Raw genomic sequence first — 15,967 nt, 5'->3', positions numbered from 1 at the left:
GAGTGAGAATCCAACTCAAAAAAAAAAAAAAAAGAAAATCACTTGATGATCTCTCTGGACTTTAGATTTTCTATCAGTAAAGTATTAAACTAAATGATCCCTTGGGTATTATCAGACCTATGCTTCTGTGATATGGAAGAAGAATAAATGAGTAAGAATCAGAAAGAGCAACCTGGTGATTTTTTTCAAGCCTTTTGGTACAGGTTTACCATGATAGTCTCTTAAATCTTTTAATTCTGTATACTGACCAGCAACAGAGAATAGCATGTTATTTGTGCCTAAGATGTGCTATAATAAAAATTGAGTATGATTTTTTTATGGTATTATTGATAGGCTCTTCAAACTGACTTTTTTCTCTTGATTATTTCAGAACATAATTTTGGGATTAATTGGTTTTGGTTTTAGCTTCTGTCTTCTTAGTGATGAACTTAAATTAGATGCTAATATTTTATTTTGAAAGAGGACATGATTATATAAACCAGAGTGAGACCTTTCGGTCTAGGGGTTGGTAAAGTGTTCTATAAAGGGCCAGATAATAAATATTGTATGTTTTGCCATCTGTTTTAAGCGCTCAGCTTTACTGTTATTGTGTATAAGCAGCCATAAACAATACGTAAATGAATAGCTATAGCTGTGTTCCAATGAAACTTTGAAAAACAGACCAGATTTGATGTATGGGCTGTAGTTTGTGGACCCCTGTACTAAGCTAATAATATACTTGGGCAGGCCTGCTCAATACATATAGTCTTAGTGTGTTGGCTCTCCCAATAGTATGAAAAAGACAACTCTCCCTTCTAGACCCCAATAACAAAAAAAACTAGAGATACTGAGGCTTCAAGACTCAAGACTGGAAGATGAGTAAGGAAGCTACAGACATGAAGCCAGGAGATTATTAGAACCCAAGACTGGAAGCAACTGAGAAAGAGCTGCCAGCTGCAGTTTGGGTCCTGCTACACACTCTGTCCCTATGGTTCACTGCTCACTATACAAAGGCCAGTTAACCCCCTTTTATGCCCTCTGGGAAAAAGCCTCACTCTGGTCAAACCATGAAGGTCTGTGAACACAGAGTTCAAGGTCTTGTCCCACAACAGGTTACTTTTCACAATGGAGTGCAGAGAGAAAACTACCATTTGTGGAGCACCTGTGTGCAGGGACCACAGCATTTCTTACTCTCTAGAACAAATCTACAGGTAACTATTTTACAAAAAGTAGGACTCTTGAATTTAGATACCATCCCTAGATTTCATAGCTGGTAAGCTGAGATTCAAATTCCAAAGCCCATGTTCCCTTCCCAGTACCACACCGCCTCTTCCTGAAGCCAAAGCCCTGCTTTCAGATAATTCCACAGATCTCATAATTCTCTAGGCAAAGCTGGAGCTCTTTGAATCCCAGCCTCACCATTTAGACTAGAATGTAGTTTGAGGTATAGTATTGTTCCTGTGATTATTGCCACTAATAATGATTCTTGATATGCTCTCACAACTATATTGTCTGACACTTGTGTTTTATACCAGTTGCCTGTTATCTCTTAGTGAAAGTCACTGTGAAAGGAGGAGGGGAAAGCTTACCTCTCACAAAGCTGATTAGCTTAAAAATACAGTGATATATTTTCTGTATTTTTTTGGAAAGGTTACAGAGGTCACATGCATTGTTAACTTGTAAAATTATAGGGCCCACTAGAAGGATTGATTTCTTTTTTTTTTTTTTTTTTGAGTTGGAGTCTCACTCTGTCGCCCAGACTGGAGTGCAGTGGTCGCTCCCGGCCACTGCAGCCTCGACTTACTGGGCTTCGGCGATCCTTCTGCCTCAGCCTTGCGAGTAGCCAGAATTACAGGCATGCGCTACCACGCCTGGCTGATTTTTTTATTTATTGTAGAGATGAGGTATCGCCAACTTGCCCATGCGGGTCTCAAACCCGCGGGCTCAGGCAATGCACTCACCTCAGCCTCCCAAGGCGCGAGATTACAGGCTGAGCCACTGAGCCCAGCAAAAGGATTGATTTCTGTGAGAATACTGATGGGTTCCCAAAGTTCCTTGGGAGAAGGCAGAAGTGCTACTCTGAATACAAATTTGTTATTTCCTGCTGCACCGTAAGCTCATAAAGCAAGGACAAGATTCACCCTTTCAGCCTGGCCTACAGCTCAGTAGTGCCTACAGTAAGTGCTCCTGACCCTAAGTATGTGACAAGAGTGATTCATTTCAAATACGAACAAATCTTGAAGGGGATCACCTAACCAACCCAGGTTCCTCACAAAGGAGCAGGAGAAGGGTCTGCCATAATTGAGGAGTACAATAGGTGTCAACAAAGCTATAACCTGATGTCTCAAATGAACACGACAGCGCATGGCTAAATATAGATTTGCTGTCCAAAATAGAAACACACACAACCCAGGAAACCTCACTAAGTGATAACAATTTCTTCCATTGTAAAGAACAGTTTACATTTAGATCCTTCAGCTAGTCATTCATTCTTCTGATCAAAGAAGGAAAGATTCCAACAGAACTTAATGCCATGATGTGTTTATTGAATATCTTATTTTTCTTTTTTTTTTTTTGAGTTGGAGTCTCACTCTGTCACCCAGACTGGAGTGCAGTGGCCGCTCCCGGCCACCACATCCTCAACCTGCTGGGCTCCAGCGATCCTTCCGCTTCAGCCTTCCAGTAGCTGGAACTACAGGTGTGCGCTACCACGCCCGGCTAATTTTTTTATTTATAGCAGAGATGAGGTCTCGCCAAGTTGCCCAGGCAAGTCTCGAACCCATGGGCTCAAGCAATCCACTCACCTCGGCCTCCCAAAGCACGGGATTACAAGCTGCGCCACCGAACCTGGCCATCTTATTTTTCTAATCTGAGCATTTACTAGGCATAGTACATTGTGCTAAACCATCAGAGAAAAATTTGATCTGCATCCTGACTTCTAATAGCTCACAGTCTCATTTTATATGACAGATTTGTGAATTTCCAGCATCCAAAATAAATGGCAAGATTAAGTAATATGAAAGGTATAGAGAAAGGCATGATAAATTCTAACTAGTGGCCATATAAATGGCAAGGTATTTGCATCTCTAAAATGAGATGCCCCAGGGCAAAGAAGGCTGTATAAGGATGTGTGACCAGGAACTGCCGCGCCACTAAGATACAGTCATTCACTCTTTTTCCTCTGTGCCCTTCACAGAATCAATTTCTGCTAACGTATATGGCCAGATCATATGCCTCAAGGCCAGGATGTTCTGACTTGGCTCTCCTAAGCTCTCAGATGGTGTTCTTTCTCAGCGTCTTCCTTGGAAGGGGGATGGGGAATCATAGGCCCAGAAGGTCTCATGGGATCTCATGTTACTGCCTGTCTCTGCCTCCCTCTTATTTCTTCCTCTGCTTTATAGTTTTTGTAAATACTAGGAAACTTATATTTTTGAACTTGGGGAATTATTTATACTAGTGTTTAGTACTTTGATCCTGTAAATGTTTACTTATCATACAAATTTGAATGATATTATAAACTCACAACAAAATAACAAGTCTGGTTAGCCAGTGTCCTGGTGATCAGATCTCATGACTTGATTGTCCCTTGTTCCCCCGTACAATTTAGAGTTTATATCTTCATTTACATTGATGTATCTTTCTTTTTGGTTCAGGGAAAGAGCTCCTGGATAGGAGATCTGAATTCTGATTCTAGGGTTAACTCCTGACCCACTGTTATGGCCTTGGACAAGTAGTCTCGCTTCTCTGGACCTCAAATTCTCAAGCTGTAGGTGAGAGAGTTTGGAGGTGGGAGGAGGATGATGGTGATAAATGATAGCCTGGACTCTGGAGACCCTTCCAGTTGCTATAGTATGTGAGTTACTGTATAAAGTGGAGCCATTTTGTGTTTAGCCTTAAATTTATGAATTTTCTCTAGCATAAATGATGATATATGCCAGAGGATTTTGAGAACTCTTCCTTCTTAAATAATTTCAGGCTGTGGAACTGTGGATCCAATCTTGCCCTCAGCTCCATCAGTGTCTTTTGTTCTTAGAATTCTTCACTCATCTTATCCTTGTTTTGCAGTGAGCTTCCTGTAGGGACCGCATACCCCTTAGAATCCTCTAACGTTGTTTTCAGAATTCTTCTATCAGTCATCTTCTCTCTATTAGAACCTTTATAATTTTACCACCATTCCATTTCTGGTAATAAATGATGAGACAAGTGTCAAGCCATTGAGTATTTAGTAATTACTATTTTCTTATATTTAATATCATCAAGTCCTCAAAAAAACACCAGAGAATGGGTATTCTCTTTGGCATTTGAAAGTGTGGGAAACGAAGTGCACAGAAGATCAAAAGTTTTGTCCAAGGTCCGGCAATAAAGTAGTTTCAGAACCTGCTTCTGGAAAGTCCACATCAGGGTTATTTTTGTTACACATTGTTCCTTTGGAGTTAGCCATAGATGATGTGAAGGGCCACTGAGAACATGAATGGTTTTCAATTTGTAACTGTGATGACACAAAGTTTTTTGGAAATATTTGTTCTTTCATTTTACTTTCAAAGCTTGCTTTGCCCTTTTTCCAGTAAACCCTAGAAGTAGACCCTGTCTATCTCTGCCCCAGAAGTAAGGACCAGAGATTGTTAAAACCAAACCAGTGGATCATAATCTAAATCTTTGTGTAATTATGACTCATTGGGTCTGAGGTGGGACCAGCTCTCTGTATTTAAGTTTCTCAAAGATAACTTTGATGTGTATCTCTGATCTAATCCAAGGTTTTCCTTTTATAAATAGGGACAACAAGCCTTAGGAAGATGAAATGGTATGGCCAAATTCACTCAGCCAATAGGCAGTAGAGCTTGGCCAGGACTCTCATTCTCATATTTGACTCTGCCTGCCATAAAGCGAATACCATTTATCTCATAGGGATCTTGTGGGAACTCTTTCCTTTACACAGGTAAAAAGGGGCTTTGAAGACAGATCTGATTCAGATCTAGGCTCTGCCATTTTCTAGCTGTGTGACCCTGTAGTTCATTATTAACTTCTCTGAAGCCAGACATGGCTCACACCTGCAATCGCTTGAGCCAGGAGTTTGAGACTAGCTTGGGCAACGTAGCAAGACCTTGTCAGTACAAAAAATAAATAAAAACATTAACCAGGCATGGTGGTGCATGCTTATAGTCCCAGCTACTTGGGAAGCTGAGGCAGGAGGATCACTTGAGTCCAGGAGGTTGAGGCTATACTGAACCGTGATTCTGCCAATTCACTTCAGCCTGGGTGACAGATTGAGACTTCAACTCAAAAAAAAAGAAATAAAGAAAAAACTCTGACCTTCTGTTTCTTCATCCAAAAATTATGAAGCCAATATCTACCTCATGGGTAGACTAGAGACACATTGTTGGTGCTTAGTAAATGGCAGCTGTGATTATTATAGTCAGTATTATCCTTTTGGTTCTCATTAATTCTCTGTGTAACATCTATATAGGGTATAGTTGTGACTAAAACAGTAACAGTTACCTTCCAAGCATACAAGTGGGCTGGAAAAGCAACTAGTACCACTTAGCCAGTCTCGAGGTCTCAACCAGCTCCGTTTGTACTCCAGAACCAGGAGCAGTGAAAATGACTAAGTACTATGCTAAATGTTTTATATCAGATGATCTCTAATCCTCACAGCAGCCCTATAGAGTATATATTATCCCTATTAAGTGGTAAGAATCAAAGAGGTTTATTGACATGCCCAACGCCACAGAGATAGGAGTCAGCCTTTGAATCCAGCCTGGGGCCAACATTGTCTTTAGTCTAGCACTTTATGGGTTCAGAGACCCACTGAGGCTTAAGGGTGGGGATTTTTTGGGGCGAGGGGTAAAGATAAAAAGGTCATTGAGATAAGAGAGCTAGTCATTATTTGGCCAGTCATCTTTTCCAGAAACTCCAGCCAACCTCCCCTTTCCTGCTCCTGTTATCACTAGCCAGTCGATAGCTGGGCTGGCCTGGGCTGGGTTTCTCTGCTGAAATCCTTCAGATCTTTCCTGTTCTAGAGTTTTGCAAGAAAGTGGGAGGAGTGTTTGTATGCTGGGCAGGCTTCCCAGGGGTGATTGTGGAAAGGAAGGGGAGTGATTTTGTAGGCCCTAAAAAGCCAGGAAGAAAGGAAAAAATAAACCCCTGTTTAAAAGAAAACAAATTGACTCAGGCATTTGCAGGCATAATCTTTAGTCTAGACTTAGAGATAGAAGCCCAGTCCAGAAGTCTAGAAACCTCTATTTTTTTTCTTGCTGTGTAACTGACCTCCTAATGACCCAAGACACATCATTACAGCAACCTTACTGCCAAGTACCAAAATCAGCCCAGCCACACATTGCTTAATGTTTTCCTCAATTTTTCCCATTCTCTTCTACCCTCAAGGAAGGGTACCTTATCTCATTCAACTCTTAAAACTACCCAGTGAGAGACAGATAGGCAGACCAGGGATTATCCTCCCTAATATGATAGGTATAAATTGATACTCAGAGAGACCTGGGCATGATCTCACAGCTGGTTAATGGCAGAACTGGAACCAGGATCCCGGTCTCCTGACTCCTGTCATGTGTGCGAAGTTCACTTGCTGAGAGTAGGATCTCAACCCACTTGGGTCTTTTGACTCCAAATCATGCATTCTTGCTATTTTGTTTACTGAGTTTCACACTGCCTTGCTGTGATTATGGGGCAAAAGCCTGAGCAGTGGGGACAGGGTCGGGTAAAAAGGAGATGTAGGGAACTGAAAGGAGGAAAAGGAGACTGTCTCTTATTCATTATACTTTAGTAAGGACTTCATATTTACTGTCAGTTTTCCCTTCATAGAAGAAAGAAAAAATAAAGGTTAGATGTGTTTTATTAGATGACTCCTAATCTCTTACATATACTTAACGCTTCATACTTTGCAAAGGGCTTGCATGTGTGTGTGTGTGCGTGCACGCGTGTGTGTATGTGTGTATACGTGTGTTTAAAGTTTTCAAGTCAGTGTTTTTTAGTATATTCACAGGGTTATATAATCATTACCACAACCTAATTTTAGAACCTTTTTTATCACCCCAAAAGAAAACCTGTATTCATTAGCAGTCATTTTTCTTTTTTTTTTTTTTTGAGTTGGAGTCTCACTGTCGCCCAGACTGGAGTGCAGTGGTCGCTCCTGGCCACCGCAGCCTCCACCTGCTGGGCTCCGGTGATCCTTCCACCTCGCCTTCCAAGTAGCTGGAACTACAGGTGCACACTACCACGCCCAGCTAATTTTTTTTTTTATTTATTGTAGAGATGAGGTCTCGCCAAGTTGCCCAGGCGAGTCTCGAATTCGCGGGCTCAGGCAATCCACTTACCTCAGCCTCCCAAAGGCGCGGGATTACAGGCCAAGCCACCAAGCCCGGCTAGCAGTCATTTTTCATTTTTTCCTTATCCCAGCCCTAGACAACCACTAATCTATGTTGTCTTTATATTTACCAATTCTGGACATTTCATATAAATAAAATCTGGCATTTTTTACCTCTTGGCATGATGTTTTCAAGATTCATACATGCTGTGACTTGTATCAGTACTTTTTCTTTTCACTGCTGAATAATACTCCATTTTATGGGATATGTCACATTTTACTGAACACTTGACAGGTATTTGGGTTGTTTCCACTTATTTTAATTTTTTTCGAGTACAGGGACTTTATTGATGGTACATGATGAGGTGGGGCTCCCTAGGTCCCCTCTCCCATTCTTCAGGGAGTCTGCATAGATACTGTGAGAAGGGGAGATTCTCAGTGTGGTTGGGGACTGAGTGTGGCAGGGACTCCCCAGCCAGCATTTGAGGGCTTCTCTCTTCCTCTCATGCTCTTGCTGAGGCTGGTGGTCCAGGGGCTTTTACTCCTTGGAGGTCATGTGGGCTATGAGGCCCACCACCTTGTTGCTGTAGCCAAACTCATTATCATACCAAGAGATGAGCTTGACAAAGTGGTCATAGAGGGCAATGCCAGCCCCAACATCAAAGGTGGAAGAGTGGGTGGTACTGTTAAAGTCAGAGAGCACAACCTGGTGCTTGGTGTAGCCCAGGATGCCTTTGAGGGGGCTATCGGATGCCTGATCAGCACCTTCTTAATGTCATTCTATTTGGCAGGCTTCTCCAGATGCCAGGCCAGATCCACAACACACACACTGGCAGTGGGGATACAGAAGGCCATGCCCGTAAACCTCCTGTTCAGCTCGAGAATGACCTTGCCCGTGGCCTTGACAGCTCTGGTGGATGCAGGGATGTTGTTCTGGAGGGCCCCATGGCTGTTGCACCACAGCTTCCCAGAGGGGCCATCCACAGTCTTCAGGGTGGCAGTGATAGTATGAATGATGGCCATGAGTCCCTCCATGATGCCAAAGTTGTCATGGATATCCTTGGCCAGGGGAGCTAAGCAGTTGGTGTTGCAGGAGGCATTGCTGACAAACGTGAAGTTGTTCTGGTACTTCTCATGGCTTACACCCATCACAAACATGGGGGTGTCGGCGGAGAGGACAGAGATGGTGACCCTTTTGGCTCCCCCCGTGAGCCCCAGGCTTTCCCAAAGTAGTGAAGACACTGGTGGACTCCACTACATAATCAGTGACAGCATCGCCCCATTTGATTTTGGTGAGATCTTTCCCCTGGAAGATGGTGATGGGATTTCCATTGATGACAAGCTTCCTGTTCTCAACCTTGACAATGCCATGGAACTTGCCATGGGTGGAGTCGTACAGAAACATGTAGACCTTGTAATTGAGGTCAAGCAGAGGTCATTGATGGTGACAATATCCACTTGGCCGGAGTTAAAAGCAGCCTTGGTGACCAGGCACCCAGTACGGCCAAATCTGTTCACTCTGGCCTTCACCTTCACCATGGTGTCTTGAGGGCGCGGCTGGTGCTGCGAGAGGCGACTGTCTGTCAAACGGAAGGAGCAGAGAGCCCCTGTTTCTTACCTATCTTGGATAATGCTGCTGTGAGCATTCATGCATAAGTTTTTTGGTGGATATATGTTTCTTTTTTGTTTGTTTGAGTTGGAGTCTCACTCTGTCGCCCAGACTGGCGTGCAGTGGCCGCTCCCGGCCACCGCAGACTCGACCTGCTGGGCTCCGGTGATCCTTCCGCCTCCGCCTTCTAAGTAGCTGGAACTACAGGCGCGCACTACCACGCCTGGCTAATTTTTGATTTATGTAGAGATGAGGTCTCGCCAAGTTGCCCAGGCAGGTCTCGAACCCGTGGGCTCAGGCAATCCACTCACCTCAGCCTCCCAAAGGCACGGGATTACAGGCTGAGCCACCGAGCCCGGCTATATTTAACTTTTTGAGGAACTGTCAAACTTCATGTGTAAATTTATAGTTTTACTGAAATATATTTTCCATAGCATAAAATTCATCCATTTAAAGTGTACAGTTGAGTGGTTTTTAGTATATTCACAGGTTTGTGCAGCCATCATCACAATTTAATTTTAGAAATTTTTCATCCCCCCAAAAAGAAACCCTATACTCATTAATCACTCTCCATTCCCACTCCCCCATGTGTGTACCCAGGCAACCACTAATTTATTTTCTGTTTCTGTATACTTGCCTATTCTAGATATTTCATATAAATTAAATCATGCGATCTTTGGCCTTTTATGGCTGACTTCTTCCATGTAGTGTAATATTTTGAAGGTTCATCAAATCACATATATCAGCATTTCATTCATTTGTGTGACTGAATAATATTCTGTTGATGGATATATCACATTTAGTTTATCAGTTGATGGACATTTAGATTGTTTGCATTTCGGGCTAATGAATAATGTTGCTATGAACATTCACGTACAAGTTTTTGCTGTGTGTGTTTTAATTCAGTCTTCTCGGCAACCCTCTATGTTAAACAATGGGACAAGTGGTAATAGTCCCTTTTTACAGATGAGACAACTGAGGCTAAGTGATTTGCTCAAGGTCAAATAGCAAGCCAAAGGCAGATCCAGGAATGGAGCCAAGTCTCTCAACTGCTAGACTAGTATGTTTTTCTGTCACATATACCACACCATGTAGCTTTTGTTCTACGAAATGTTTGAAAGTATTTTTGAAAACTAGTCATAGGGTGTGACACTGAGTGATGATGGAGCCTTGAATCACAGCAGTCTAGGCCTAGGAATCAGCCCTGACCAGAATATAGATGTAAAACACATCCCACTTACCAAAGGCGATTACCATCTGAAGGGAGCAGGTTTCAGTGAGCAAAATAATGTAGCATGGAACCCAAGTTGGCTGAAGCTCCTGCCTCCAGCTGATGAGGAAAGTGAGGTAACACTTCCTGGAACCTCATCTGATAGGGCACAGGCAGCTCATCAGAATGATGGCAGTGAGACTAAGCGGGAGGAGGGAAGGTTTCCAGGGACATTCTGCCTTCAGAGTCCAAAATGGGAAAATCTTATTCCAGAAAATGGGTCTTTGAATTCAAATTTGTCATTATTTTTCCTGAGATAAGCAAGAAAATCTTGATTGAAGTTTTAGGTTTTTAATGGTGCACTATATTAGTTCCCTAGGGCTTCCATAACAAATGAGTACATTAAAATAACAAAAATGTATTCTCTCTCTAGAGACTAGATATTCATAATTATGATACAAGTGGTATTGGTTCCTTCTGGGTACTCTGAGGGAGAATGTGTTTCTACCTCTCTTCTAGTTTCTAGTGGCTACCACCAATCCTTGGTATCCCTTAGCTTGTAGATACAGCTCTCTAGTCTCTTTCTCTGTCGTCACGTGGCATTCTCCCTGTCTCTGTGTGTCTTGTGTTTATAAGGATACCAGGTCAGTGGATTAGGGCCTACCCTCATCCAGTATGACCTCTTCTTTTTTTTTTTTTTTTTTTTTTTTTAGTTGGAGTCTCACTCTGTCTCCCAGGCTGGAGTACAGTGACATTCTCACAGCCACCACAGCCTTCTTGACCTGCTGGGTTCAGGTGATCCTTCCACCTCAGCCTTCCAAGTAGCTGGAACTACAGGCATGCGCCACCATGTCCGGCTAATTTTTTGATTTATTGTAGAAATGAGGTATCACTGTTGCCCAGGCTGGTCTCGAACCTGTGGGCTCTGGCAGTCCTCTCACCTCGGCCTCTCACAGTGCTGGGATTATAGGCATGAGCCACCGTGCCCGGCCCATGACCTCTTCTTAACTAATTATATCTACAGAGACTCTGTTTTCAAATAAGGTCACATTCCAAGGTTCCAGGTGGACATGAGTTTTAGGGTGACACTATTCAACCCAGCGTGGACACCAAGGAATAATAACATATATTCGGCAGTGATCTTTCAAAGTTGTAGGCAGAAGTGGGATTTTTTTTTTTTTTTTTTAAGTTGGAGTCTCACTTGTTGCCCAGGCTGGAGTGCAGTGACCGCTCCCGGCCACCACAGCCTCGACCTGCTGGGCTCCGGCGATCCTTCCGCCTCAGCCTTCCAAGTAGCCAGAATTACAGGCATGTGCTACCACGCCTGGCTGAGTTTTGATTTACTGTAGAGATGAGCTCTCGCTGCCCAGGCGGGTCTCGAACCCACGGGCTCAGGCAATCCACTCACCTCAGCCTCCCAAAGGCGTGGGATTACAAACTGAGCTACTGAGCCTGGCTCAGAAGTGGGATTTTGACAAGATTTAATGCCAAAACAGCTTTGAAAGAACTGCTCTGGAACTACAGACCTTAGGTGGAGCTGACTGGTTTCATAGACATGGCTTGGTGCTATTAGAGTAGTGACTTAGAGAACTGATTGGATGGTAATGGAGCACTTCACTGAGACAGGGAGCACAGAAGTGATGAGGAGTTCAATTTAAGTTGTTGAGCTTGGTCTGCGTGTGGGACATCTGAATGGAAATGCCCAGCAGGTGAATAGATATATGACAAGGAGCTAGGGATTAATACTTAAGAGTTGCCATCACATAGGTGGTAACTGAAACTGTGGCAAGTGGACAGGATTCCCTGGGAGTGACTCGAGCTGAGAACAAGGCTATAGGAGGATCTCAAGCAGAACCCTGAATAATGCCTTCATTGAAGGGGTGGGCAAAGAAAGCGATATCCAAAAAGACGACAGAGAATACAAATTCTCACCAGAGACTTTCTTTTGCGCTTCCCTTCTTAGACAGCCACGTGTGTTTATTTCCTGGCGCCATGGCATAAACCCTCTCTCCTACACTATTAGAGAGTCCATCTTGCAAACCTAATAAAGTAATGAAGCCATTGATTCTGTTAACAAATGTCGAGTTCACTATGAGACCTGTAATGGGAATTCACTTTGGAGGTCAATACAGCTGTCACTGGAACAGTTTTTCCCCAGAGGCCCATAGGCTTTTCCTATTATACACTGGCAACTTTAGAAACTGGAGAGTAATTAATGCTGTGGAGCGTTAATGAGCTGGCGATCCTGCCTAGGGCCACGAGAAGAGTACAGCCTGAAATAGGTCAGATGACAGGGAGTAGAAGAACTAGGTACCCTCTGATATGATCTGAATAACCCTAGAAAACCGCTGTCATTACCACCTAAACATTATCCCGCCAGCTATCACTACCTAAAATTACATCTTTTCACTTTTATTTCTTTTGAACAAGAAGTTACACCATTGGATTTCTTGAATGCTAAATGAATATTTTTGCTTGTTCTGCAAACACAAACTAAGAACCTACTATGTACCTGGCCTCTAGTAGATAAATGCTGGGACTGTGGAGGTAACAACATCACAGTCACTGTTGTCAGAAGACCACGTGCTAGACAAGGATGCAGAATGACCATGGATATAATGGAAGCATGGGCTAAGTGCTGTTGGCACACAGAAGAACTGAGTCCAGGAAGGTTGTGGAGGGAATATGATATCCGTGTAGGATCTTAAAGTCTGCATATGAGTTTGCCAGCAGAGTAGAAGTGAAATCCAGGTGGAAGGAACAGCATACGCCAAAACAAAGAATCATAAAAGAGGCTGGTGTGTTCAGGAACTGATGATGCTTCCATATGCCTTTTTTAAGGGTAGAGAAAAGCAGGAAATAGGTCAGACTGTGAAAAGCCTAGTATGTTATGCTAAGGAATTTGGACTAAACTTAGTGATCCAGCCAAATGAATAATGCCCTTGGCTTGGGGTGTGGCACTCTAAGCTATTATCTGTCCTTAATACCTCACTTCCTTTCTAGCACAACAGAGGAGAGTTTGAGATAAGAGTTGAGAGAGAAAAGACCTACAGAGAGTGGTGGGGAGTGGATAACATAGCTGTCCTTGGAGGACTTGGAAGGGCAGACAGGAGGAGCTAAGGTCTAGTCTTAAGGGACAGCTCAAAATACATTTGTGTTTTTATCATTAATGCAGTGAGGCACAGTCCAGGGCCTCAATTAATGAGTCTTCACCAGCCTGGGCAACTTGACAAGACCTCATCTCTATAATAAATTTAAAATTAGCTGGGTGTGATGGTGCACACCTGTAGTTCCACCTACTTGGAAAGCTGAGGTGGAAGGATCACCTGAGCCCAGCAGGTTGAGGATGTGGTGGCCACTACACTCCAGCCTGGGTGACAGAGTGAGACTCCAACTCAAAAAAAAAAAAAAAAAAGTCTCCCTGGGAGCCACCAAAGAGGAGAAAGGTGGTAGTACTCACTGCTCCAGAGGCTGCCCTTGCCTGAGGGTCAGGGTCATACTTGTGGGCCATGGGTAGCCACGCCTCCTGAAAGTGGAGCAGAGTTGACCCCAGATTGTGATAGGAAGTGGCCTCCAGGCCACTCCAGGTAGTACAGATGTACAGAGCATCTCCTCTTCAACCTAGATAGCCAGTAGGCCCCAGCACTCCTCTGGGAGGGTAGAGAGGGAGCGAGTATATGAGAAGCAGAGGATACTACTGCTGGAATATTGTCTCTGTTCGTAATATTTTTTCTTCCTCTGACAGCTCATTTTAGGATAAAGATGTTTTCCTTCCCTTTTCATTCACAGAGCTCTTTCTCCTTTTCACAGACTCCCTGAGAAACATCTCCTCAGCCAGTCATGGCCCCCGCTCTTCTCCAGCTGAGCTGAGCAGCTCCAATCAGCACCTCCTCCGAGAAAGAAAATCTTCAGCCCCATCTCATTCCAGCCAGCCGACGTTGTTCACATTTGAACCTCCTGTGTCAAACCATATGCAGCCCGCCTTGTCCACCAGTGCACCTCAGGAGTATCTCTACTTGCACCAGTGCATAAGCCGGAGAGCAGAAAATGCAAGGTAGGAGCCCGCCATGGCCATTAGGTGGATGGATGACCACTCACAGAGCTTAATATTCTTCAGTACCTGCTTTTTAATGTTAAAGACAAGGGAGCAAAATATATCTTTTCAGGCTGACAAAACGTATGTTTTTGCCATGTAACCATCACATTTTATTGGTATTATCGGTGTTACCACAAAGTGATAACCTAAACATTGTAGAACAAACCCATATTTCACTTTTGGTCTGGAGTTGTACTGTTCCATATGGTAGCTACTATCTACATATAGCCATATACATTTGAATTAAGTAAAATTTAAAATTCAGTTCCTCAGTCTTTTTAGCCATATTTCAAGTGCTCAATACCTGACAGCACAGAAATAGAACTTTTCCAACATCACAGAAAGTTCTAGAGCAAGTACTTCCTATTCCAGAATAATGGTCTATGTTTTTCTAACACTACCAGCTCTCTCACAATTGCAGAACCTACATATATTTTTACTACTTTTGATTCCCATTTTTAGGATAAGCAAAAGCACAGAGCTGATAGGCTTTGCCAGAGCTAGTTTCTAATTGTTGCCATAGCTAGCAGATTAGAAATCACATTTCTTTTTTTTTTTTTTTTTTTTTTTGCTCCCCTTTACCTTTCCTCCTTCCATTCTTTGCCTTATTTTTTCCTCTTTCTTTCCCCCCAGTAGCTTTGGGAGGTATGAATAGTTTTAGTCTGGGCTCTAAGTGTACCTATCACCCTCAACTGTGTACATTTTACCCGTGGTTTTTCGTCCCTCCACCCTTTTCTCCCCTCCCTCTTCTGAGTCTCCAGTGTCCACTACACCATTCTCTGTGTCTTTGTGGATGCTTGGTTTAGTTCCCACTTATATGTGAGAACATGCAGCATTTGGTTTTCTGTTCCTGAGTTAGTTCACTGAGGATGATGTTCTCCAATTCCAACCAAGTTGCTGCAAATGACATTATTTCATTCTTTTTGATAACTGAATAGTATTCCATAGTGTGTATATACCAGGTTTTCATTATCCACTGATAGATTGATGGGCACTTAGGCTGACTTCACATTTTTACAATTGTGAGTGCTGCAATGAACATGGAGGTGCAGGTGCTTTTGTTATATAATGACTTTCTGTTCCTAGTGGTGGGATTGCTGGATCAAATGGTAGATCTGCTGAGCTCGGTGGCTCAGTTTGTAATCCCAGATCTTTGGGAGGCTGAGGCAAGTGGATTGCCTGAGCCCGCGGGTTCGAGACCCGCCTGGGCAACTTGGCGAGACCTCATCTCTCTACAATAAATTAAAAACTAGCCAGATGTGGTAGCGCACGCCTGTAGTTCTGGCCACTTGGAAGGCTGAGGCAGAAGGATTGCCAGAGCCCAGCAGGTTGAGGCTGCGGTGGCGGAAAGCGTGTACTGCACTCCAGTCTGGGTGATAGAGTGAAACACCAACTCAAAAAAAGAAAAAATGGTAGCTCTACTTTTAGTTGTTTGACAAATCTCCATACCGCTTTCCACAGAGGTTATAATACTTTACACTCTAACAAACAATGTATAAGCATTCCCTTTTCTTCGCATCCACACCAGCACTTACTATTTTTTAATTTTTTAATAATGACCATTCTGACTAGTATAAAGTGGTATCTCATTGTGGTTTTAATTTGCATTTCCCTGATGATAAGTGATGTTGAGCATTTTTTTCATGTATGTTGATCATTTGTATGTCTTTCTTTGAGAGATGTCTGTTCATGTTGTTTGCCTACATTTTTTTTTTTTTTGAGTTGGAGTCTCACTCTGTCACCCAGACTGGAGTG

At 43.1% G+C, this 15,967-nt stretch overlaps 1 protein-coding gene and 1 pseudogene across 2 annotated transcripts in view; one reads left to right on the top strand and one right to left on the bottom strand.

Annotated features, from left to right (window-relative positions):
• Nucleotides 1-15,967, top strand: part of GAB2 (GRB2 associated binding protein 2) — a 61,807-nt gene that overhangs the window by 21,272 nt on the left and 24,568 nt on the right. The window contains exon 2 of the mRNA XM_008056988.2: nucleotides 13,927-14,170. Within this exon, the coding sequence (XP_008055179.1) occupies nucleotides 13,927-14,170 (244 nt within the window). The remainder of the gene's footprint in view (nucleotides 1-13,926; nucleotides 14,171-15,967) is intronic.
• On the bottom strand, nucleotides 7,629-8,836 carry LOC110595542 (annotated as a pseudogene). The gene has a single exon (XR_002481907.1). The product of XR_002481907.1 is annotated as a glyceraldehyde-3-phosphate dehydrogenase pseudogene (transcript).

This window comes from Carlito syrichta, unplaced genomic scaffold (assembly GCF_000164805.1).
Source record: "Carlito syrichta isolate Samal-C Ts95f unplaced genomic scaffold, Tarsius_syrichta-2.0.1 Scaffold85569, whole genome shotgun sequence".
NCBI classification, from domain to species: Eukaryota; Metazoa; Chordata; class Mammalia; order Primates; family Tarsiidae; genus Carlito; species Carlito syrichta.
Note: the sequence above shows the minus strand (reverse complement) of the source record. Positions and strands in the feature narration are given on the sequence as shown.